Here is a 26,982-nt window from a genome sequence, read left to right as displayed (position 1 = left end):
GTAGACTTCGCCTTCTAGACCTGCGATTGTTCTTGCTCTTCACAATTTTCTTACAGTGAGGTGCTTGGAACACGGCTGAATACTTTAGCAGAGGCCTGCTCAAGGCTGTGTGGATCACCTCAGTGTGCACCGCATTTCTTATTCGTGGAGCCAGCTCACAACTCTAATACGGTGTCTTGCAAAGGGAGATGTCTCAGATGCCCAATGTCTCCCACTTTTGCCATTACAGTAACCACCAGCTCTCCCATTCATAATTACAGAACTGCAATTCCTCTCATGTGTGACCTTGTAAGTCCTCTTTGGCAAATATAGCAATTTCTTATGGGGAATACATGTAGTTTAGTTTCTTTGATGTGGCCACAGTCCATGAGCCGCAGCCTGAGAAGATCAGATACAGAAATACTCTGATTCCATACAGACAAGCAGTGGGAACCATTCATTATACCCTCTCAATCTTAAAGGTAAATCAACAGCAAACACAGGAATGGAAAATATATACAGTAGCAAGCAGATGCTTAATTTTTTGTCTTTATTTCTGTTTTCAAGTTCAAGGTCAATCTTCAATAATTTGCAGATAAAATGAGAGTACAAAAATGCTCTTTTTAGTCTGGTTTGAATCCCTCTTTAACTGGGTTATTCATTATTTCCAAAGAAAACTAAGTCTGCTTTTTCAAACACTGTTTCTGTGCTCAGATTATACAGCTCTTTCTTTTCAGAAGGCATGTAAAACAGATTTCAATTCAAACATTAAAACCTTTTACACTTGGGTGTCAGAATCAAAAACACAACTCAAAGGCTCACAAAAACCATGCACGAATTGCAGAACAGAAGTACACGTTAAAGACACAACAACGTAAACACACACAGACATACACAAATGGATTTATATGTATATCAACATATGAGAAAGATTAAAAAAAAATGTTTTCTGGTTTGTACGTGATCTTCTTCTTTTAGATATCAAAAATGTATGTTTAACTTAGCACTTACATATTGCTTAGACAATATTTGTACTTTCCTACTTTTTAGTAAAAGGTCCCAGGTTTTGCTGTTGCACAGTAGAATTGTGAGTCTTCCAGTCAATGTCACGCAGTAATGGTGAAATCATGAAATATAGTGAGCAAGCTTGAGGGACAAGATGAAGGAACAGTGAAAGATAAAATTACACTGAGTCACTGAGAAGGGGAATTGCCTAATGCTCTCTGCTGGTAACTGTGAATTCTCTCTCTTGTTTATCCAACATCCACTTTCTTCTGAGTGGTTACATTTCTCACATATTAGAAGAAAATATATTTTACATAAATATACATACCAGAATAAATCCCTACCCATATGTCGTATTGGCATTGTGGAAACATGACAAAATAAGTGTGTTTCTATTTAAAACTTGAACTAAGGTAGATCATAAAAACTCATCCAAGGTTGGCAAATAATTTCAGCAGGAAGTGTGTTTTTTCAACGCAGTTTTAGATATCCTTCTCTGCAGCCGAGGACCGTGGAACAAATTAGGTGGCATAATATCTTTTGTGAGAAAATTACATTTCAAAAATCTTGTCATGTAGGAAGACAGAGATGTCGGCAGGCTCTTCTCTAAAAACACGTGTACTCTAACAGAGCTATTTTACTTGCTGTATTTGAGCCATTTATATTTTCAGGACACTACTTGAAGAACAGACCCTGAAAGTAAGACTCTTCACTCCAAGAAAGGCCACTAGGAATGAAGATGTCCAGATGACTCTTTAAGCTTACTTCTTCCACTAAAACCAACACAGGAATATATTTTTAGTACTTTAAGTTGTCTTGGGCAGTATAGTCTTGAGCTAGACTCTGCCACCCTTAATTATACAGAGTGGTATAATATTTCATAAGCAAATTAGCCATCTCTGCTACTAGTTGTCTCTAGCAGAGGCAAAGTAAAGAAAACATAAATATAACCCTATCTATGTAGAGAGGCAGGATTCATGTCTCCACAACTTGCTGTTAGTTCTATTAAGGTCCTTGGGAACTTACGCATCAAGAGCTAACAAACTATCATCTTAGACATAAGGTAGTTTCTCTTCAGTTACCACTTAATGAATAAGAATGGTAACGTGTTACAGGAAAAGAGTTTATGAGGTTGCTTGTAACTAGACATGGTTCATACTGCAAAGGCTGAATCCAGTCTTTGAATGTCCTGGAGTTATGACCTTGAAGTAGCTCAGGAAAGTTATCAAGAGCAGATAGAGGGGTCATGCAGGGCACTCAGCCTTTGTGGCTCCACAGCTGCCACCCTGACGGGGGACGCGGTCAACAAAAGGAACATAAGCACAGGTAATTAGATACCAATGCCGGCTCCTGCTAACCACCCTGTCATATCTCATACTCTGAATAGGAGACTCAGAAGACTCCCTAGTGACTACTCATATTCAGATAGGGCTATCACTCATACCTATGTGTTGCCACCTTTCTTTTGTTGTGTGACCTCAGACATCAGATGCATCTGGTCAGCACATCAGTCTGAAGAGATTTCTTAGCTAGTAAATAACCTCACTGCCAGCACCCCTCTGTCTTTGTATCTGCTCACCCTAATGTCATAACTGTCCAAGGCACCTCTCTGTGGAACAGCTTCTTATGTAATGAAACTTCCCTTTTGCTTTCTTTCAAAATCCATTGTACCCTTACACATACCAACATCGTCAATTCCTTTCTGTAGCTTTCCTGTGTCACACGGGTTTATACTGTACTCTTTCTGCATGTAAATCCTTTGAAACAGGAGCGGGTTACGAGTTTGGCACAGACCTGAAATGGCTCATGGTCTGCTCTGCACAAATAATGCAGAATCCTGGATGTGTGCTTTCAATCAGATTAGTACATGGCCACAAACAATGGCTATCCATTTCCAGATGAATATTGCTGGGCTGCTACAGCCAGTTTATTGTTAGAGTGAGTCAAGTCCCTTCCTGTCCTCTAATGTTGCAAGCAAGTTGGCAGGGAGCCACAAGCTGGAGGGATGTATACAGACTGTACTTGTCTTATGTGTACAACACTATTTTCCATATTTTTTAGTTGTCTTATGTAAATATGCAGCACAAGATCGGTTTTCAGATAATGTGTTGAACTGGAGAAAGTTTAGCACACGTTTTTTGTTCCCATTTAGGACATAAAAAATAAATATTTCTTATAAATACATATTCTATTGTATGCAAAAATCTCTTACTGAGTCTGGATTTTACTTTGCCTTTGTGTTAGAATAATTAATAAACAATTCCCTATTGCATAGATGTGTTGTACTCCATGGAAGGTGTTAATATACCTAGCAGCAAGTCATTAAAATGATCATAATATGGAATAAATTAGGATTCAGTCCCACAGTTCTAGTTATAATGATTTGCCCAATTGCAAAAAAAAAAGATTACTTGCATTTCATACATGGATTTCCTTTCCAGTGCCATCTGTTTGTTATGAACAACTTTTGAGCAGTGTTTTCAAATGAGTTGTTTCAAATGTTTCATATTCTAAGGATATCCATATATGTTTGGTGGGGGAGGCAAATAAATTTGCTGTATCTGTCTTCATAAAAATACGAATTCACAGAGAATATACATTATTACTTCTATATTGAGAAGAAGTATGTTGAATTAATTCCTGACCTTCACTACACTGAAAAATTATATTCCTTTTAGCTGTATATTTCTGATAAACATGGAATACTATGACACAGGATGTGTACAATATAACTAAATACATTCTGCACACCAAACCAGCTACAACTGATTGAATGGAGTTAATTTTTTGAGCTGCCATTGGCAAAATATTCTTTTAAGAGTTACGGTTATTTTCATGTAATGTTAGTGTTTACTATTTGCCCAGAGTCTAGTGAATTCAGTCTGGGTCTCAACATAATTAAAGGGCCATATTTAAAAACCCAAAATAGCCAGAACTCTTACTTGCCAGCTCAAACTAGGAGCTTCAGGTAAGTCTGATTAGTATGAAAGTTATTGTTTTTAAGTCCCAAATTCTGTCAATATAGAAAATAAATTAAAACTAAGTAATTGAAAGTTTAATATATAAAAAATTACTATATGACTTAACTCTATATAACTGATATATATAGTTTAAAAGAGATTTAATGGAAGCCACCTATGTGTCTCTTTCTGAGATATCTGGGTTTGAATTTTATGAAAGTGAGCTCTTTAAATGAACTCTGTAGATTTGAATGTACACACTTGCACCCCTTATGTCTAAAAATGCAGATTCATTTTCTTCATTATCTGTTTGTAATTGAGATGAACAATGCCTCTCATCATGCAGTCTCATCCCAATAGCAATGCAGAACAGGACATACACAAGTAGATAACATAGCACTTAGTAAAAAACAAACGGCACAGATTTTGGTGTTTGCCTGCGTGGTGCCACTGCTTTAGACAAACGACATCCTACAGTGTCTGCAGATGTTTTCTACAAAACATGTTTCTGAAGGCACTCAGCAGCAGCTGCCTACTGCATCCGACATAGATCATCTTGAGATCTTCAAATCTTCAGTGACTGATCACATTTAAAGTGCAGCGAAGTATTCTCAGGTCCATTCTCACTTTCGTTTTACTTTGTTAATTGACACAATTCTTTGTTATCCTTCTGTCGCTTTGTCTGATGTTTTTTGTAACATTAATGGTGACTTCTTTTGTGGGCATTTTCTGTGTGTCCCGTTTACCCTGTGAAAGTTTTAAACAGCACAGTGAGTTCCACACTGACAGGACAGAGCCATTGGCAACTGTCTCATAATTAATGGAAACACTCCTATTTACTAAACAGAAAGGCCTCATCAATCTTCACAGTACTGTGATGGGGAACAAGTTTCTCATTCAGCATGGGTGTAAGCTTTTATAGCTGCTTTAAAGGCTGTGGACATCAGTAGGCTTTGGATCAACCGTCCTGACTGTTATTAACATTTCTACACGCATGTTTTCTGAAAGTGGGGCAAATAAATCTGGTTACAGTCCAGAAGTGGAAAGTAGAGGCTCCTTTGGATGTCACTGGGAATCAGATGTGACTAGCCTGAGACAGAATTTTCTCTAATTTATTTTAGGCTTCTTAAAAGAAAACACAGTTTCAAAATAACACTTAGTTCTACTTGCGTATAAGGCCTACATACAATATATACCTTCCCAATCTTTGTCAGGTTATTTCCAAATATTCAAAAAAGACAGTCTCTCTGAAGCATGCAAATGCATCCCTAATTTAAATTTATCCTCCTTCATCTCCAGTTTGTCTGCTTGTTTCCATAAACAATGTGCTGTAATGCTCAGGAAACTGCATAGGTCTAGCAAAGGACACTCATGAGTGGGCAGATATAAACACAGAGCTGAGATAGGTGGTTTTGATCACTGCATTTCCAATGTTTCATGAGACAATTTGCAAATGTAAATAAAGCCAGGTAAACTAAGAGTAATTTACTTGGTAATAATGCCAGCTGTAATAATGTCTGGTAAAATTCCACTGATATGAATGGAAAGTACATATTTATGTGTGGGCAGCACTGGGAGTCACGTCTTCCAATGCCTATTACTTCTCATTTCTGCACTGAATTCACCTGCTGCTTTGCTACCTACTCCCCGATGCTCATATTCACAGTGATTCTCCAAAGACCACATGTAACATTAAAATCACGGTAGGTTATTGTCAACCAGTGACATAACCTACTTCACCTTTGCTTTTGGGTTGATTGGCCATTATATTGCCTTCACTCGTACTGGGACTCTTTTCATCAGCAGCATCTTTTACATCCAAGTCTTTTTCATGTTGCAAACTTCCAAATCCCAGAGTGTCTGAGGCTGGCAGGGCCCTCTGGAGGCCAGCTGGTGCCACCCCTGCTCAAGCAGGGACACCCAGAGCAGGGTGCTCAGGACCACGTCCAGACATTACCCTCATTGGAGAGTGCCAAGCTTTATCAGACACAGACCATGCCATGTCCCTTCCCTTTCAACACCACAAATTGAACCCGGTCATATGACTGATGGATTGGGTGAGGAAGGAGGATGCTGTAAACTTGATGCTTAAGAAAATGAAACAGAGAGGACAAGCAACTTACCCCCTATTACCTCACAAACCAATGGCACAGCCCAGGTCTCCTGAGAGCCCCACGTGCTATATCATGTTGTTTTCTATGGCATTTAGAGATAAACATAAGATGAATTGGAAACTCATGGTTACCTAAATAGCTGAGAAAACAAGATTCAGAATTACAACTCAGAGCTGCAGCCGAACGCAGGTACTACACCTTGTCCACTGTAGGAAGCTACATTTCCTTTTTGACTATAAGAAATTTAGACAAATTTTCTTCCTTTCTTATATACCTCCATTTAGATGTATAGAATAATGTAAATGCCCTACTAAAAGTGCTACAAACATTGAATGATGCTATAAGCACCAGAAATTTCCTTTCCTCACTGGGTTGCAGTAGTACAAATACACTACTGAATGTATCTTAGCTAGAAAAAGGTAGGAGGATACATTCAAAGCCATAATGCCCCAGGTCAGGAACCCACACTTTGCCAAGAAGCCAACATTCACGGTATTAATACGTTGTGGGAATTTACCCATATTACCCTTATTACACGTATTTAGACTCGTAAGCCTAAATGCAGAAGTAATTTTTAAATGGTTTGCAAAATGAGAAAAACAATCTCCAACAATATGTCACGTATACACTATAATTCTGAAGTGTGGCCAAGTCTCTTTCAAATGGGATTAATAATTATGTTAGTTGTGTTCAGCCGCATTCAGCCTGACCAGTTCTTTTTTCTCTGTGGGCTAATGCTTATGAGAGGCATTTATGGTTTTTGTTTGTTTTTTTTTTTTTTTTGTTTTTCGTTACAGCAAACCTGCGGCTCTAGATGTCGTGCTGATGTATGATGTGTACCTGTACTTTTGGAGCTGTGGGATTTGTGCCACTGGGGAATGTTTCTGTACTTCAGAACTGCAATAAGTAATATAGTAAAGGTTTAAATTAAGCATGAAACTGCAAACGCAGTGTTTGTTAGAAAATACAATTTAAAGTTTACCACAGAATGCCTTTTCCATTTGCTCGGGCCCCAGAGACTGGCTTTTCCATCCATGGTTGTTAACCATGGATGCTTCTACAAAGCTTACAGTAGGTGAGGGGTAGATGGAGGTAGGACCTGATCCAAAGCCTAGTGAAGTTGTTGAAAGGACTCCTATTGCCTTCTTCAGGCTTTGCATCCAGCCTTGAATGAACCATGCAGTGCACATAATTTCAGCAAAGCAGTAATGAAGGAAAAACATATTCTCTTTCAGATTTTTAATCTAAATGATTAGCACAACACATGGCACAGCAGGACTGAGCTGAAAAATAATGACTTTTTTTTTTTTTTTTCCATACCAAGTGTATGGGTTGCTCCAGCTGCCAAATAAAACATCAATTTTGTGGCCATTCAAGCATGAGACATTGTCAGAGGCTCTGGGCTTATTCACACTGTGGTGCGGTGCAACGTTTTTATCTTATCCCAAGGCATCAAATATAGCTTGACTGCAACAAGGAGGATTGTCACAAAAATCGTGTTGACGCAGCTGAGGCAAGCACTGAGTGCTGAGGCACATAATTAATTACACCCTCACCTCTGCTGCTCGGAAGCCGCTCTGCCGCTGCGGCACAGCTCCAGCGGGGGGGACCGTGGGGTTTGTGCACTGGGGACCGCTGATGGTCCTCTTCTCGGTGTTCAGAATCCCTGCCGTGGTTGATGTTGTGCTTACACCCGTCTGAGCTGATTTTCCATCCTCCAGAATACCTGGTGGGGATGTGTGAAATTGTGCAATTAGTACTGAGCAGCCGGTTTTAACTGTGGCGGTGGTTTCCTTCTGTCTCACCCCTTTCTGTGACAATGCAAGTCATGGATGGTGCTTCATGGTACCACAGTAAGAGCATCCTACCTCGTTTTGTAGCTACCATCCTTACATTTACTTTATTTTATTTTTTCCCTTTCCTCTATATTCCACTGTGAAACATTGACCCAGAAAAGATGGAAGATGTGTTACGGAGTACAGCACATTGGTAGCATATTGGTAGCATTTCATCCACTTGCAGATCTCCATCAGCTTCGGGCTGTGGGAGCTCCCACACAGAGTTGCTTGCAAGAGCAAGAATTTAACTAAGAACCCAGAAGCAGGCACAGAAATGGGTTCCTCTTAAATCTGTTTTGGTTACGGTATATGTAGGGAGCATGGCAGATGAGAGCAGTATAGACTAAAGTGTTGCTCTATTTATGGCCTCAAACATATTTTTGTTGAGGAAATAAACCCAGAAGAAAATATATTTCATACTGTTTTGACCATCAGTAATAAAATAAATTATTATTTTGTTTTCTGCTCTAGCTGGGTAGACAAGGCAGGCACTGTACAGTATAATACTGACCAGCCTAAAAGAATTTTCTCATGTTATTACATTAACAAAAATCTGTTGTCATTTACAGTGAGTGCAGAGCACTATGCGTCTGGTTGCAATGCTGAGTCTGAAACCCAAGTACAAAGAACAAATGGGATGCATGACTGTAGGTCTCAATTTTATTTTGGCAAAGCTTGTTTATAAAGAGCTTTATGTTCTAATAAAAAAAAAAAAAAAAAAAAAAAAAAAAAAAAAGATTTGCTAACTGGAAATGAAGGAATCAAAACTGAAGAAGAAATGAGTAGTCACAGATTCCAGGGGAAAAAAAATATATATACATATATATATATATGAAGAAAAAGAATGACAATTAATTGGTACTTAAAGTGTGCATTGCATCATCAAAACCTCCTGTCATGAACCAGGTGGGAAAACAAGCACAGTATTAAGGGTATTAAAAATGAAATGGAGGAAGTTCTCAATTCTTTCTGAGACATCTGCCAGAAAAGCTGTTTTATCAATGGAAAACAATATTGGTAGCAGTTTGCAAATGCAATGACAGCATTGGTGGATAGGGGAAGATACTGTCTCTCATGATATCCTTGTCTCTAAACTGGAGAGACATGGATGTGACAGATGGACCACTCGGTAGGTAAGGAATTGGCTGGACGGTCTCATTCCAAGAGTTGCAGTCAATGCCTCAATGTCCAAGTGGAGATCAGTGACACATGGTGTTCCTCTGGGGTCAGTACTGGGAACAGCACTGCTTAATATCTTTGTCAGTGACACGGACATTGGGATCAAATGCACCCTCAGCAAGTTTGCTGATGACACCAAGCTGGGTGGTGCAGTTGACACGCTGGATGCCATCCAGAGGGACCTGGGCAAGCCTGAGAGGTGGGCCTGTGTGAGCCTCGTGAGGTTCAGCAAGGCCAACTGCAAGGTCCTGCACCTGGGCTGGGGCAATCCCAAGCACAAATACAGGCTGGGTGGAGAATGGGTTGAGAGCAGCCCTGAGGAGAAGGACCTGGGGGTGGTGGTTGATGAAAGGTTTGACATGAGCCAGCAATGTGCACTTGCAGCCTAGAAAGCCAGCCATGTCCTGGGCTGCACCAAGAGCAGCGTGGCCAGCAGGGCAAGGGAGGTGATTGTCCCCCTCAGCTCTGCTCTCATGAGACCCCACCTGGAGTGCTGTGTTCAGCTCTGGGGGCCCAGCACAAGGACATGGACCTGTTGGAGAGAGTCCAGAGGAGGGCCATGAGGATGCTCAGAGGGCTGGAGCCCCTCTCCTATGCAGACTGGCTGAGAGAGCTGGGGTTGTTCAGCCTGGAGAAGAGAAGGCCCCGGGCAGACCTTACAGCGGCCTTCCAGTGCCTGAAGGGGGCTACAGGAAAGCTGGGGAGGGACTCTTTATAGGCGAGGTGTAATGCTAGGGCAAAGGGGGAATAAGCTTTAAACTAAAAGAGAGGAGATTTATATTAGATGTTAGGAAGAAATCCTTCACTCTTTGTGAAGTGAGTGAGTGGTGAGGCCCTGGCACAGGCTGCCCAGAGAAGCTGTGGATGCCCCATCCCTGGAGGTGCTCAAGGCCAGGCTGGATGGGGCTTTGGGCAACCTGGTCTGGTGGGAGGTGTCCCTGCCCATGGCAGGGGGCTGGGACTGGGTGGGCTTTAAGGTCCCTTCCAACCCAAACCATTCTGTGATTCTACAATTTTAAGATTTCAGAAGTCTAAATAAAAACTAGTCACTGCACTTCCCTAAGCAGTCAGAAGATGGTGTTAGAGTTTTCCTAGGACAGTTTAACTTGTATGGTAGTTACTAAGAATAATGCTAGATCGTCTATTTTTTGATTAAAAAATAAATAAATATTGAATTGAAACTTGAAAATATTATATTATAGTTTATTTAGGAAACCAAAAAAATACTTCAGTCTTTGGAACTAACTACCTTTTTCTGCTAGATAGAAAAACAAATGCTGTTTTCACACACAAATTTATAGGAAACTTCCCATAAGACACCAGTAAACCAGCTCTTCTAGATCTCTAGAAAGTCCATGCCCGCTTGTATTTTAGGTTCTATATCTTCCTACCACTCCACAGTGTACAATGAGAGGCAGAAAAGTGGCTTGGTGCAGAACACAAAATAGTACAGACTGATATTGCACATACAACCAGTCTTCAGGAAGGGAAATGGAGAGGCCTCTATCTATGTACGAGGAAGAGCTCTGAGCCAGTAGTCATGGCATAGGTTGCTTATTCACCTTGCAGAGGAGCTGTGTGAACAAGTTTGAGCACAGCCTTGAACAGGCAAAATGCTCTAGGCATCCCCTACTAATTCCATTAATTGAATCTCAGATGTTTCAAGCATATATGACTTACAAGTTTTTCCTTCTGTGGAGTCATCCTCCTAAATTACTTCCCACCATGTGTCCCTTTGGCCATATGGCCTCTAACTGAGTTGTCTTGTGAAACAGCTGTCTGCTGAAAAGTAACTTTGTTACTAAGCACAGTTGTTCATTTATCAGAAGATTGTGTTCTGTCCCTTGGTCTCCCACAGAACAATTTTTGTTACATCAATATTTTTTCTGGAGGCTGATGGAAAATCTCAATCAATGGTATATTTGATTCATTTTATTTTTATTTTTATTTTTATTTTTGTTCTCTGTTAGTTTGCAGCCTGAGCATCATCCATCGCAGGGATGAGACATTTTTCCCAATACCTGTCTGAAGTGAACCAGGTATCAGCATCTGAGCCTTCCACTCTCACTCCCACTATATCTTTATATAGATGAGCTTGTGATCACCAATACTAGATGGTCCTAGCAGAGTGAAAAGCTTTTTTATAGAATCAGAAAATGTCCTGAGTTGGAAGGGACCCATAAGGATCATTCAGTCCAACTCCTGGCACCACACAGGTCTACCCAAAATTCAGACCATGAATTATTTTATTCTGAAAGATGTTTGCTATTCTGAAGTTAAGAAACCCTTGACTGCAAACCAGAGATGGTATTAAAGAAAAGACCAAGAACAGATTGTTGCTTTTTAAATAGCAACTATTTTGCATTGCTATTTGGAGTTTGCCACAGTACACAGAAATGGAAGAGCTAACTTTCCTCTCCGGCACAATCTGCAATTCGCAAGCTAACAGGCTGGTAATGCTAAGAGTCTTGCCTCAGTGTCATTTAAAGCAAGCTAACTGTCTAGATATTTATACCATCCTCACAGCACAGATTTGGTAAATACACTCCACAGACTTTCACATGAGAGCTTCGGGAGAAATTCAGACAAATGGGTTCAGCAATGTTGTTTTCATTCTCACTTTTCTGCTTTCCCAGACAACCCCTGCCAGAAGCCTGTGGGCCGTCTGAGGTCAGGGAAAATAGGGGATCCCATCACAACTCTCTGCCAACTTCATATCTTTTATTTTTAAATGAATTGGTAAGCTTAGAATATTCTTATGGCTTTATTCCCAAAATCAGGGTTTCTGGGTGGTTATCAAACCTCCACCACGATAACAGTGACCTTCTCAGGAATGGTTAGGCAATGTCTGGGGACAGCCAGACTGTTCTCACCATGGGGAGAAACGGGTGATAAGAGACAGGCGTTTCATTGCTAGTAATCCTGCTTGTTGAAGGTACAGGCATTCTCCCTCGATGACAGCAGGGAGGATATACATGAAGCAGCAGTCCCAGAAATCCAAGCCTATCTTCTCATGGAGAACTGCACTTAAAATAATTTATTCTCCCAAGGTGATGCTTACTGTCTTCTTCCTTCCTACTGGCTTTCTAAGCTGCATGGGCAAGCTGACTTTTGTATTTCTTACCAGCCCGATAGAAATCCTTTAGGCTGTAGTCTGACAAACACTTCTTTCAGCAGCATCGGAGGAAAAAAAAAAAAAAAAAAAAAGTGTTATTTTTAACTGAAATCAATCTCTGGGCTTCATTCAACATCCAATGACGCAAGCAGTAGCCCTGGCACAACTTAGAAGGTAGCACAGGAGCTGAAACAAGCCGCAGAGACCAGCTCACGTTGGTGACATCCAGCTATGCTCACGCTTCTCATCGAGTTGCCTTGCTGGCTGCCTAAATCCTTCAGAGGTATGTTCACACTGCTTCAAATGAATCCCAAATTAGGGGACATGTACTTGTTTCTTCCATTCCGCATGGATTCACCAAAGACCCCTGTTGTGTTACAGGAAAAATAGTGTCCCACAGACTTCTAAACAAGTTGCTGGTCCAGAGTAGGGTGCGGCTGACTGCTTACAAATAAACCTATACAAATAAATGTTTTTCCTAAAATCTCTTTCACTGAGAAGTCTGATGGTTTAAACAAAATGATAATCTTCTAACAATTGTTCATTTTAAGTATTTTCAAATTCAGAATATGACTAGATTTTGAAAAACCAAATTTCCACACCCCCCATTTTTTTCAACTAAAATAGTGACATTAAAATATTGTCTTCTTTTTTAAACTTCACCAAACATGAAAGTTTGGAAAAAATTGGATATGGACAAAAATCAACTTCAGTTATTGTTTGACACAGAAAAACTAGGATCAGTCCCTAGAACCAGTGCATGTTTGAAATGTTCCACAGTTTAAAAGAAGGGTATTTAAGAGCACTTTTATAGTTGTACTGATATGTAGTGAACAGACAGCCACCTAAAATGAGAGATGTCTCGATACAAGCAGGAAGACCAGCAAGATAGGAAAATCTGCTTGAAATATGTATCCTGTATGAAGATCAACAGACATATCAAAGGTAATATAAACTCCTAGAACAGGTCAAAGTGGATATAACACAATTCTCACCATTAACACAAAAATTAAATGGTATTTTTAGGTAGCACATATAAACAATATATATATATAAATAGAGAGAGAGAGAGAGAGAAAGATTTTATATAATATATAAAATTAGCTCTCTAAGAACGTCTGCTGCTCACAATTAGTAGTTTATAATAACATTGAATATTCAGACTCCCAGTAGGACACCGAGTTTTTCCAGTCTCTCTGGGATAACTGCCTACTCTCTTTGCTTTAAACTTAATGAAAAATTTAAAGTGTTCAAATAAACATCAGAATTAGTTTTTAGAAGGATGAGTCTGAGCACTTCGATGATGCTGTTACATTAGTTCTATCCCTGCTCTAAAACTCTCTTTATTAAATAACCATAGCTATTATCTGCAAGTTCTGTAGTGCTTCAGACTTTTCTGTTCTTTAAAATATGTCAGTGTCCTACTCATGACTAAACCATGACTTAAGTTTTCTTCATAAAATATTCTATGCAGTAAATACTGTTCACAGGCACATTTTAGTTCTTAAATGACACTTGAAAATTGTGCTCCAAAAAGTTGCTCATAGCCTTGCGGACTAATCACAAAATAAATAAAGCACGTTCAAATCATATTTTGTTACCCTTTAAACCATTTCCCTCTTAAATGGAGAGGGAACAATCCAAGCAAGTCTTTTAAAGAATGATTTTAGTAAAGGGGACGTTCATCACAGAGAATTCAAAGAAAATGCAAAACATGGAATAAAAATTTTAGGTGTGTATTTCTGATTCTTTTTCTGTTATGATGACAATGCTAGTGATAAAACCAGGAACAATGTATAGATGTTGCTGTAGTTCTCCGTACAGCCTGGTTATTCCTAAAATGAATGCACAAACCATCCTTTATGAGAACATCTCACAAAGATAAAGATAAGAGGAGTTTTTTACTTTTAAGATTTAACTCCTTCCAACCAGATTATAGTATGGGAATAAAGATGATGTGAAGATGGCAAAAATGACATAATTAATTCAGATTGCAAAAGAAAAACTGGAATAAAAAGCAAAAATTCAAAAAGCATGGATCAACAGCTAACACATACAGGAGGGAAAAAAAGAAGAGAGAACTATGGAAGAGAATTTTGTGCAGGACAAAAGATAAAGATAAGACTTCCTCATAGCCTCATAGCTTTTTCTATACCTTGTCTCTGTAATAAATAGCTGATATATATTTTCTGGTGATCAAGAAAGGAAGAGAAGCAGTGATAGAGCAACATTTACAGGCAGCCCATAATTATCAGCACTTCAGGAAACTTCTCAAAACCCAGATGGCATGAAGGTACGGCTGCCTGGATCTGATTGCATATACTTGGTCCAAAGAGCAATATCTTAGTAAGATCCAAGATGAACGGAAAACGTATGTTACAATATTTTACAATTACAAAAAGCAATGCTACAATAGCTAATGCTGCCAAGAAATTTGGAAGGGGTAGGAAGCCTGGTAGTACAGAGGATACATTAACCTTAGCCATTAGGATCAGACCTTTGTAGAGGAAATGATTCCCCATGTGCTTGCAGCAATGTTCTCCTGCCTGACCTCAAAGGAGGAGACACAAATTCTGACCCAAATAAGCTGCAGATCTGACCCAGTACTGTGCACCCTGTGCTGTCATGTGGCGTGGTACTGAATAACAAGCATGCATTTGTTCAAAGTGAGTAAATGTTGATGAGTATGCCAAATTTATATCTATGGAACTGGCAATGACAAACCAGTAAGGTTCAATTTTCTGGTTCAGCAACACCTTCTTTTATTTATCATGGCTGTTATCTCATGAATAATGCATAACTGCTTTATAAAATGCCTGCATAACAAGATGTACACTGCTCTGTAAAGATGTACTCAGAGAAAATTCACAGTAAAAATAATAAATGCTATTACTACAACTTGCAGTTGCTTCCAGAGAAAATATGTATTTGGTACCGTCACTGAATTTCTTGCTTTTAGTGTCACAGATGGATAACAGATCTACAGATCACTGAAATACCTGTCTTCTAGGCCCGCTCTCCTGATTTGAAACTACTGATGCTTGAGAAAACCACACATCTGCAGGGCTGAGTGCTGGAAGGTACTTGTACAGCAAAAATACAACATAGAATGGGTCCAATTAAAAATGAATGGATTGGAGGATGTGAAGAAAGTAGAGTTTAAGTCATTGCCTCTGGAGCAGAAGCCTAAGGGATGATGCCAGATGGTCAGTGCCACTGCAACTTTTTTTTTTTTTTTTTTTTTTTTTTTTTCCCAAAAAGGAAGGATTTGGAAACTTTTAAACATAGCAAAGAGCAATTTTTTTCACTCTGGAAGAAGGAGACAGAAGATCTACAGAGGGAGAAAGTTCTGCAGCAGGAAAATGTCATCAGAAACAACATCTTGTATTTATTGAATCAGCAGTTATCATAATGCAATAAATTTACCTCCCAGACATTCAGAGAATCCAGACCGATTTATCTGAACTCTAACATGATATAAACTGTCGACAGTGAAGCAAAACAAAACAAAACAAACAGAGTATTTGTGTCTTTGCCACCAGGGGCTTGGCACTGCCCCCAGCTTGCTGCATCCCATGTCCCATGGTCTGCTTGTTTGAACTCTGCTTGTCCTAGGAGCAAGGCAGCCTTGTTTTCTGTTTAGAAAGTACCTACTTTGCTTTCAGTGCTAAGGAACTAGGTAATAAATAAGAGCAATATGAAGAGATCTGTGTTCATGCAAGACAAGAGGACTCAGATAACACTTAATAGATAACAGAAGGCAAATTAGACTCTCTGATCCTCATTTGGCCAGGGTTTTGTCATGTTCAGAGCCTTACAGAATTATGTTCTTCTGTAAGGCAATGGCATAACTCGGTACTAAAAGCACAAGCTCATGATTGATATATTTAATAATGTAAATGATATATGCACAACGGGGTCATGGCAAAACTGAGAAATTAAGCAACATGTCTTGTTTTCCTTTTTTCCAACTTTATTTCTGAGCATAAGACAAATGAGATTCTTAGAATTCTGTGTATTTCAAAACTTCTCTTATGTTTTTTTTTGAAACATGGCAAGATGCTCCTCTTTGGTAGATAAAAGGAATATTTTAGAGATTCTGAAACTGAAATTTAACATGTGCATGCATAAATAAACATATGATAAACAGCTCTGAAAGTCTGGTTGGATTTATTACTGCAATATTAAGATTTCTGCTATAGAGTATTGAAGGATTCTAGCAGACAAACAGAACACATGGAAGTCAGCATTAAAGCCACAAACCTTGATGTGCTGTAGATGGTCTTATTTCCCGGTTACAGACAGAGGCTAAGTGCCTCTATACTAGCATGTTTTGATTTCAAATTATGATCCAGAATCATGGTACAACTTCTGTGTTGTTGTAAACAAAATTAATAATTTTGCAACCACATCAATGAAATGAAAGGTGGTTATAAAATGTATGTTCATTCCAAATAGAAAAACCACTCTGCAATGATCTTTAATGATGTGCAAAATATCTGCAAAATATTACCCTGGATTTAGATTTGTTGAGTTGTCATGCGGCATGGAAATCTGAATGATCTTCAAAGATCAAGATAGTGCATGGAAAATAGACTCCAGAAGAAGATTAGGAGGGAATTGGTTTGATCCTGAAGGGAAGATAATAAATCTAAACTTGAAAGGATTATAATAAGAGTGCTAGGGAAGGACCTTATGACAGAAAGGCATCAGAGTCTGATGGATGAAGATACAGATTTTAATAGCTGGAACAGGAATGAAGAACTGAATTTTCACTGCATTGTAGAGTAAGTACTGGCAACACTTTGGAAGAGCCTTTGTACACATGGAGAAGTCTCAGACATTGAAGGCTGAATCTTTTTTAAGCCTGGGAAAATCTTGAGGTGGAAGAGATTAAGGAATTTACCAGTGCCACATGATGTGCCAGAAACTGACCACTCATTCCTCCAAAGTGAAAAATCAACATACAAATAGCAAACCTCCAAAACACTTTTTATAATGTTAAAAATACAGACAGCACATGGATCTGACTCTCCATGTGCAGAGATCTATACTACATTTCAGTACTGCCTATGAAAAATTCACCCTAAAAATGATACACTCCATGCACAGTGCTGTACTTCATGGCTGTCAAAGCCAAGTCAAGTCATCTCTGTTTTCCAGAGGTGTTTGCTTTTGGATCAGTTCCTGTCTGATACTTTCCTTTTAAAATGGAAAGAAAAAAATAGGGAATCGCTGAGCTGGATGAAAAGCAAGATGCATACTGCTGAACCTCTTCCAACCACCCTTACCACAACTGCTCTACCCACAGGCACCCACAAGACCTTAAGGAAGGTCCTGAACAGTGGCTTAGATTTGCAGGTGCTCTCATGGTCCTTCTTTCTCCTTAGGGAGGGGGCAATGAAACATCACTCATTTTGTTTTAGAACAATTTCTGGTACAGAAATAGGAAGTATTATTAACATTCTCATTACCTAGCTAATCATGTGTGGAAGCTTAAGATGAGTAGGTTGTATCATTTCGATTAATCATTGAGAGAAGCAGCAAAATATTTAGGCAGGTTAAACAGAAATCTTCATGAAAAACATCTAAAAGCACATGAAATTTGATCCAAAATATCTCTTCAGTTTTGCTCACCAAGGTTCAGCAGCTGGAAATCGAAGCAGAAGCTTCCAGGTAAGACATGAGACGTGCTTTAACAAAGAGTGATTAGCTACTGGAATAATTTAAAAAGACTTCAGCAAAAGGCCAGTGACTGACAAGTTGTAAATTAAGTCTGAATGTCGTGAAGATACTCACAGTCCGTGTGGGAATTAATTCAGAAAGACACAGAGGGCTGTATGGCCAGTTGAAATTTCCAGCCTTACAGTCTTTGAATATTTGAATGGATATTGATGATTTCACCGGTTCACATATGATTGTGATCATAAAATCCTTTGCCTTAAGACATCTGTGTGTATGTGAAAAAGCTGCTGCTCACACTTTGTGTTCATCCTAAAACAACTGCAGTGGTTGTGTTAAAACCTAATGTCATCAGCTGCTAACAAACTACTAAGTAACTCCATGACAATTTCTTCATCTTTCCTCCTGCCAGCACTGAACACACTCAGAAATCACTCAGATCGGAGAGACTCATATTTCTAGCACAGCAAGTGTTACCATAAAACCCTTCTGATGGCCCTCGTGCGAAATGCAAGCAGTTTACAAGAATGACAACTGCAACGTGAGAGGAAGCAAGGAGAGGACTCTATCCAGCTGAAACATACAGAAATACAAACATCTGCATTGCTAGGAAACTGGTTAAAAAATAAATAAAATATCAGTCAATAGAGGGGTTGGCTGATTATTTTGCTCTTCAGTAGCTGGCATCCACCTGAGCAGACTAGCCTGAACCCATGATCTTCCAGGAGGAATGGGAGGCTGAAAATTACTTCTTTTTCATCAGACACTTAAAATTTAAGGCTTACTCAAGCCAACAGCAATACAGAATCAGTCTGGAGGCTCTCAGTACAGTTAAGAAAACCTTAAATGGAAAGTCCTACCTTGCAGCCTAAAGCTTCCAATGCTTCCAGTAAAATGTTTCTCTCATTTACCTGTTTTTTTTACTCTTAACCTGCATGTTTCCTAAACAGATCAGGAAAGGCAGTGTGACAGTCTAGGGAAATAATTATGCATGCTCTCATCAGATAATAAAATGCATTATCTATCACTGTGCAATAAAGGTACAAGCCACTTTCTTTCATGCAAGTGCACTGCAGAGCTATGTACGTAGTCACATAATGCATCTTCTGAAATATTACCCACATAACCTTGAAAAGAGTGCTGCTTTATGGGAGTCAAACCAAAAGCCTTACACTAAACTCATAGAGTCATAGCTTTTCAGTCTTTCCTATTACTGTATTTGAATTTAAGATAAAAGCCAACTTTAAATCCCAGAACTTTTAATTGCAATCTACTGATCTCATTTGTAAACTGCAGGAATACCTGAGAAAAAAGTGGGATGAGCAACATCAGTTCTGTTTCTATTAAGAAATGTATTTTTATACCTGACAACAGGTATCCAGATTTTTTTCACTTAAGTGCTGGATTGCTGTGCTCTGTGCTCAGCGTGGAAATTTTGGAAATTTTAGTCAACGGACAATGAGGTAAACTGGACTCTGAGCTATGCTTCTTGTATAAACACCTCTGTTTGGAGACTGGGAGTCTTCACTGGAATCTTATTGCAGTTTCCAGTGTTAGTTTTGAAGTATACAATCCTAAACTGGAAAATATAGGATTAGAACTGCTGAGAAAGAATAAATTCATCCCCCAGAAAAACAGAAAAGAAAAGGGAAAAAAAAAGAATTTTTAAATGTCCTGAATAGGAATATAAAGGGAATAAAAAAGAATGGGGAGATTTTTCCACAAGAAGGATTTTACAGAACAATTTCATTCTGAGAAACCTGCAGGCAGCAGGTGTCATTGACAAAAGCACCTGAAGGGGAGAAAATAGCACAGGGGTTTTCTGCTCGAACACTTGCCATCTCTCGCCATCCCTCCTGCCCACGGCTGCAGCAGTGGAGGGCAGCAGCTCTTCCCACAGCTAATGAGAGCCCTTTGGGCAAGCACTAAGAATGTTCTTCTTGTGAAGATTTCAATGCTGCAAGAAAATCTGGAAAATCATCCAGAGAAGGTTCCAAGTCCTCTCTGCTGCTTATCATCTCTGCTGATGCTGAGCAGCCTTTCTACTTGGGGTTATGGTGACAGCAAGGGAAGCTGTCAAGGTGTCTGTGCACATTGCATTATAGTGGCTTTGTTTCATCCACAGGTAAATGACTAATCTGGGGTAAACTATCAGTCCTAGCGGGTCTACTTTAGACTGCAAGAGGGGTTTAGCAAGACTTGGCCTTTGTCTGAAGGGGAATTAATCAGAGATGAAGAGACCTGATGGAGAAGTCATCACGATATCTTTAAAAATCATAACTGATTGGGGCTCAGGTTGAACAATCCATCCTCAGTCATTTCCTTCAGCAAAGCAGAAGGATGCCAGCACCCTGCTTTCACCAGGCAGGACGGGCAGCCGGAGGTGGCAGCACCTCTCGGGGGGCTCAGTGCCGCCCTTGGTGCCACAAACACATGGCCATCAAACACCGCAGGGCTTGTCATCTATGGAGCCTTGGGCAGCTAACAAAACAGCAAGCTGAAGGCTCTCAGTAGGAGGCTTTTTCTCATCTGTTGATTATCTCTGATACTTTTAATACAAATTATCATGCTATGGACTCTGCTTTTTGTATGGCAGCGGATATTTGTTAAGGAAGCATTCATTAATAAATACTTAGAGGTAGTGGAGGGAGTTTGTTTATTTGCCCCATCAGGACGTACTAAATATCACTGACATCTTTGTGCTGAATTGACAGAGCACAAGAAATAAAAATACCACACAGCAGATGATTACACAGAATGGCCACAGTGTGAAACAGCAGCAACGTCCCCCCAAATTAATTACTTTCCCTACACATTCTCCCAAACAACATTTGCTTCTCTAACAATCCTTCTTTCATAATCTAGCAAAAAGCTTAAGCATGTGTGGTCTCAGTATCAACAGGACTTTTACCTCAGAAATAAGATGTTTAATTTCAGGGGTGTGGGGGGTACGGGTCTGATGACTCAGACATACAAGGAAAATGCCCTTACGTTCTCTGGTGGTATATTGAGATATTTTGTTGCTTGCAATTTGTATTTCAGCTTTTGTGCTTAAATGACATCTGTACCTATGTGAAATTAAGACAATATTAAACTTTTAAACTAGAGAAAAGATTAAAATGCATGACTTGGAAGAATTTACAAGCAATGGTTGGCTAGAAAATATGGTTATTACAAAAAGCTCTATTTATCATCTAAGTTTTCTAATAATTTTAATGCTGTCTTGCAGTGGTGTAAATATTGGTTTGGGCCATCGCTGGCTGAGCAAAACCCAGGGGTATGTGGTGAATGAAGAACGGCAGCGCTGAATACCGTCAGTGCAGTGGGCTGCCCACCATCATTTATTGCAGAGATTATCCATTTAGTTCTATTGTTTTCCCCCACTGCTCTCTAAGGCTTTTTATAATTCCCTGATCCATCGACTCATGAAAAATTGTCTGATTTTGCTGGCAAAGGCTGTTGTTATTTTCCCATTTCCAAGGCAGTACAGCTGGGCAGTGCACCAGTGCTGTTCCCCTTATGTCCTGCTACTTCACATCCCTCTCCAGCAGGTGCAATGAAAAGTTTAACTAGTCACTAAAGTATTTGTGGGTGATCAGTTCTTCCAAAACAGCAGCCTCTCTGAGCTTTTGGTATGGAGTTTGTGCTTTCTAATCCTCTTCTTGTGCAGGTGTTAAAGGACCTGCAATAACATGCTCTACAGAGGAGCCTTACGGGTATAGGAAGGCTATTACTCTCCCATGTAAATGTTAACACTAAAAGATGGTGTGCAAAGCTGAGCAGATACATAAGAACTCTGTTTTCTGAAAGCCAGACGATAAAAATTAGAAGCTATATCTTTCTCTCACACATCACACATGCTCTATTTTTCTTTCTTCTCTCACTTTTTTTTTTTTTTTTTTTTTTTTTTTGGTGTGGCTTAGAAGGGTTAGTTCAGTACAGTCCTCCATACAGAGTCCAGAGACTGTATAATTAAAGTCCAGAAACAATACTAACATGGGTTCCTCGAACTCATACCATATTATTATACCCAAGATCTGGATTAAGGCAGCATATGGAATTACTGTAATATGTCTACAGCCCAGGAAGATGCTCTGTTTACTCACTTTTACTGTAATTCTGAGCTGCAATAAGGTTATGTCCTTAATATATCATATGCCAGAATCACTGCTGTAGTTGTTTCTTAAACATACCAGATTCTGAACCAAGCAGTTAAACAAGCAGTTTTAACAGGCAGAAGAGATACTGATATACCTGAATTACTCACTAGCAAAAGTGAGCAGTCTTTGGCTCCTAAGCTAAAACAGATTTTTTTATTAAATGCTCCTCTGCAGTCTGACTTACAAGAAACGATCTGCTGCACAAAAGAAGTTCTTCATTTACAACCTGATGCTTATTCATTTATATTAAGCCTTTAACTGTATGTTTACCTGGTAAATGAAGCAAGAGATAATTGCAGCTGTGGTCAAAACCAATCCTGGTCTGTGTTGTTATGGCAACTAGTATTCAACCACCCTACAATTTTTCTAAAACTGCATTCAGTCTCTCCTACTATAAAGAATGGAAAAGCAATTTGCAAAAACTTCTATATGAAAGGTTGCCACCGAAGCACTGCATTCTGCATACTGAGACTTGGCCAGAGGCTAACCGCGAGGATGAACACGGGCTATAAAACTTCCCGTGGTTGGCAGTAATCACAAAACAGCAGCATAATCGTGTCCTTTAACCCCAGAGGACAGAACAAGACTTATTCATAAGTGCACAACTATACTAAAGGCAACCATGTAAGGTAAAATGCTAGCCAAGCAGGCTGCTGGATACTAATAACATTTCTCTCCTATTCTTGTGATGGATTTTTACAGTATTTTTTGAATAAAAGGCTACAATCTGCTCCCATTTCATAGCTGTTTTGTGAATGTCTTCACAAAGGGATGAACTGATCCTAGCGTAGGTTTCATTTCTGGCAGATCACCAACTGCAGTTCTGTTTTCTGATGTCAATTGTTTCTCCCAGGGGCATCAGGTCATACCTGTGGATAATATTTTTCTTCAATGTGCTTCAGGAGGAAAGACTTTACTATAGAAGTAGTACAAAGCACAGAGACAATAAAACCAATTGTCTTTGGTTTCAAAGCCTTAGCCAATCATGTGAGAGAGGTAATGATAAAAAATAAATGAACGTTTTATTAGTCGAGGCACTGAACAAATGAGTTCAGAGACAATCAATACACACCTTCTCAGCTCTGACACAAGGGAGTTATTTTTCACTTGGTTGCTACATCATTTAAAAATTAATTACTTTTATTTGCATTTAAGTAACAATCTCCAGCCAAGACTGGGGTCGTACTGTGTTAGTCACTGCTGGAAGTAGTAAGGGCAGATCCTGTCCTAAGGAGTTTGCAGCAAATGAGCTAAATCTTGACTGTAAGGTCTTCCTAACCATGAGGCAACATGCTGCTTTATCCAATCTGAGGCTCTTTCAAGTGCAATAAAGAAAAATAATTGAATACAGCAGCTTAGTCACTGGAAAAATAATAATAATAATAAATAATTAAAGAAAAAAAATAAAAAAAAAGAAATCAGAATGGCCTTCTTGAGAAAGATGGCCTACTTGAGAAAAAAATAAATTGTTACAGTTGCTACTTAATCAGTTTTTAAAACACTTTTACAGTACTGATAGGAAATTGTGCATCTTAACTTCTCAGCCTACATATATGCACATATCAGAGAGTTATCCCAATGTAACACAGCAGAATATGCAAATGTGTTCCAAAATGCTTCATGTTTTGTGCAGATTTATTTTTAATTTAATCTTTTCCCTGTGGTTTGCTTGTAACCCATGCTGTCTGCCCCTGGGGACTAGCCTGATCCTGTGGATTCTTCCCCGCTCACAAAGTCATTTCTCGTGCTAACACTTCCACTTAGCTGAATCAGACTGAAAGGGAAGGCAATTTGTGCAGAGGGTTGCAAGGATCAAGGAACGGTTACCAAGCAGAAATGTAGTCTATTATTTTCCCCAGCTATAGCCTTCGCAGTAGCCGAACCTTGTGAAAAGTTCGCTTGCACACCAATGGTGTTCATATGAGAAGCCGCTCCTTTGTACTCTCTCATTGTGAGTCCTCCTTTCTTCTCCCTCCTGGAAGCCACTCGCCCTATGAACAGTACATAACCTTGTGGTTTAGAAGATGTCTTTCAATTTCACCACCTGCAGTGCTTCATGAAGTCGTTTATTACTTCTTTACTGTGCTCATCCTTACCAAAGCACCCTGTTCATCACTGCCACAGGCTCAGCGCTGTGATGCAGCAAGCTGCGATCACACGTCTTTGTGTCTGTTAGCGACTGGTCTTGAACCTAGGAAAAGTTGTCTGTCTGATTTTAGCTACATTTTAACAATTGCTCTTGTCCTGTATGTCTTCCCCCTCCAAAATGGAGAAAAATGTTAAAATGTAAAAAATCATGCAGAGAAGCAAACAAATATTCTAAGGAAGGATCAGTTGAATTAGGAAGAAAGGAAAAGGGAAGGGAAAATTAATATATATATATATGTATTGCATGACTTCCTTTTTAATTTAATGAAAATTTAGCTCTCAAAATGCTTTAGTAAATATACAAATATTTGGCTACCCAAATACATCCAGTTCCAATGAGAGTAGACACAGAAAGCTAAATATGCTGTCTTACAAGAAGAGAAGGATATAATGAAATTTTGGGATGAGATGAGATTACTAGGATTAATATATAGCAGTTACTAGCCCTTTCTTCCTTATTATGCTCATTGACCCTGTATACCACTTGTTCTTTCCACCTAGGGTAATTTGTCCCTCTTCCTATTTTGATATTGATGTCTGGGGTTGTTCTTTTGCACTCCTTTGATACAAGCCAACAGTCCCAGCCACCTTGCTGTTGGCTCATTCCCCAAATCTTTCCTTTATCCTGCCTCCAATTCTCAATTTATACCAAGAGGAAAATGACAAAGAACAACTGCATCCTCTTCTCCCAGCCGCCTTTGTCTTGTCCCCCTCCCCCTGGCTCCCAGCTGCATAAGTTTCCTACCTCCAGTTATCCCAGTTGTTATGGGATCACATCCCATCTCCTCAGCTGCCCCATCATCCCCTTCTCCCCTCCCTTATTCTCCTCTTTTGTCCCCCACTCTTCTGTAGTTCTCAGCTCTCACAATGAAGCCATGCTTTCCTGTGTAAGCCTTAAACCCACACTTGACCTCATTTGCCCCTCCAATTGCTGTTTCCTCTCCCTTTCATCTGTAAATTCACGGAATGCCTCGTTTCTGGTCACTGGAGTACCTCTCCTTAGTCCCTTCCTTTCCTACTCAGCCATTACCCTACAACAGCTCTCACTGAGGTACTTTATGACTTTCTAGGACTACTGAGCATTCCCCAGGTTCCTTGAGCCACTGGTTGTGGCCAGCCTGGCTGTGTTGAAGTGTGAATCTCATCCTCCTGAAGCCTTGTCCGTCCTTGTTCCTATTAGCCTCTCCTCTCCACATTCCTCTTCTCTACTCTCTTCTGCAATATATTTTTGCAGAGTGTTTCTCTTGCCCTAATCATTTACTAGTGTACTTGAGCATCATCTCTTGTCCTCTTATCTCTGGTATTCTCATCTGTGAATTCAATTATCGTGTGTTTCTGTGTAGAACAGTTACTGATCCACCCCTTTGTCATCTCCTATTCAGTATCACATCTTAGACTGTATCTGGCTTCTCCATATGATGTTCAGCCATCAACGTAAAGTAAATGTGGCTAAAATAGGGATGAGCATGAGTCCTGAGGTCATTCTTGCTGTGTCTAGCCTTGACTGCAGGAGATAGTCAATGACAGTCAATGACTGTTGCCTGTCATTCAAGCTCCACAGACAATATCATCTCAAGCCTCTTTAAATTCCTTATCCAATCCTTCTGTTTGTTTGTTTTGATACAACATTTCATATTCCAACTTGCCCTCCAATTCTCACAATTCGCCATGCAGTTTCCGCACAGCCTTCTTCTAGCCCCCAGGAGCACAGCACACACCCTTCTCTTCTCCCTCCCTGTCACGTTTCGGTCAGCGCGGAGTCGTCGTCTCCCCGCTCCGGATGGCCGGTGATGCCCACCTTTGCCAATTTTCAGCCATGCACTTTCCGTGATTTCTTCCTGGTGCTTTGTAGCCCAGTATAAAAAGCTGTAAGGCTTCTTCCCTCACCACAAACACTCTGAAGCTGCCCGCATGCATGTACTGCTTTATATGCAGGCTAGGATCTATCTGGGCAGCACTCATATTCGTGTGGTGCTTGTACAACAGCTAGCACAATGAATTTCTGGAGCTAGGCTGAGATTTCCAGACACCGCTGCATACTGACTAGTTCTGAGAACACGTTCAAAGCCCACATCACATCAGAGCTCCTCGTTCTCTATCCCACCTTCATCCCTAGTGCAATCCCGTGGGCGCACGGCTAAGGCTGTGCCGCGAGCTGCCAAGAACTGGGAGAAAAACTTGGCAGGGCACCATTTGATCCCATTTCTGTTTTGCGCATCACCCGAATTTCACGGTGTGAGGCAGCAGGCTGGGACATCGCCACCTCTCATTTCAAACCTATTTTCTCACCGAGCTGCTTTGCAAAACAACCCCAACAACAAACAAACACCCCCCAAACCCCCAAACCCACCGCGTCTTCCACCTCCAAACCCCACCTTCCCTCCCCTCCTGCTGCCCCATGGGGTTCACAAGGCCACTCGCGACCCCTCCATGGCCACCCAGCCCGCCGGGGGTCCCCGACCCGGCAGTGCCCGCTCCCCCCAGCCCCATCCCACCCCGGGGACCCCCTCGCCCCCCGCCCGGCCCCGCTCACCGGTGCGCCCCGCGCCCTGCTCTCTCCCGCCGGCCTCGGCGCCGCCGGGCTCCTGCGGGGGGCTCTCGGAGTCGGTGTAGGTCAGCCAGGTGGACTCGGTTTCCCTCGTCCAGCTCTCGTAGTACCGAGGCTCGATGGCGTCTGCCCGGCTGCCCCCGCAGCCCATCGCGGCGCCGGCTCTCAGCGCCGCCGGGGGCACGGCAGCATCGCGGCGCTCGCACTGGCTCGGCTCGGCACGGTTTGGCACAGCTCGGCAAGGCACGGCTCGG

The 26,982-nt window shown here is 40.5% G+C and overlaps 1 protein-coding gene across 1 annotated transcript; it reads right to left on the bottom strand.

Moving 5' to 3' along the window:
* Nucleotides 1-510: 510 nt before the first annotated feature.
* On the bottom strand, nucleotides 511-26,982 carry BAALC (BAALC binder of MAP3K1 and KLF4). Its single transcript, XM_035319051.1, has 3 exons — nucleotides 26,714-26,982; nucleotides 7,615-7,784; nucleotides 511-4,691 (listed from the first exon to the last, which is right to left on the bottom strand). Exons 1-3 carry the CDS (start codon nucleotides 26,877-26,879, stop codon nucleotides 4,587-4,589), a joined length of 441 nt encoding a protein of 146 aa, XP_035174942.1. The 5' UTR covers nucleotides 26,880-26,982; the 3' UTR covers nucleotides 511-4,586.

This window comes from Oxyura jamaicensis, chromosome 2, assembly GCF_011077185.1.
Source record: "Oxyura jamaicensis isolate SHBP4307 breed ruddy duck chromosome 2, BPBGC_Ojam_1.0, whole genome shotgun sequence".
Lineage (NCBI taxonomy): Eukaryota > Metazoa > Chordata > Aves > Anseriformes > Anatidae > Oxyura > Oxyura jamaicensis.
Note: the sequence above shows the minus strand (reverse complement) of the source record. Positions and strands in the feature narration are given on the sequence as shown.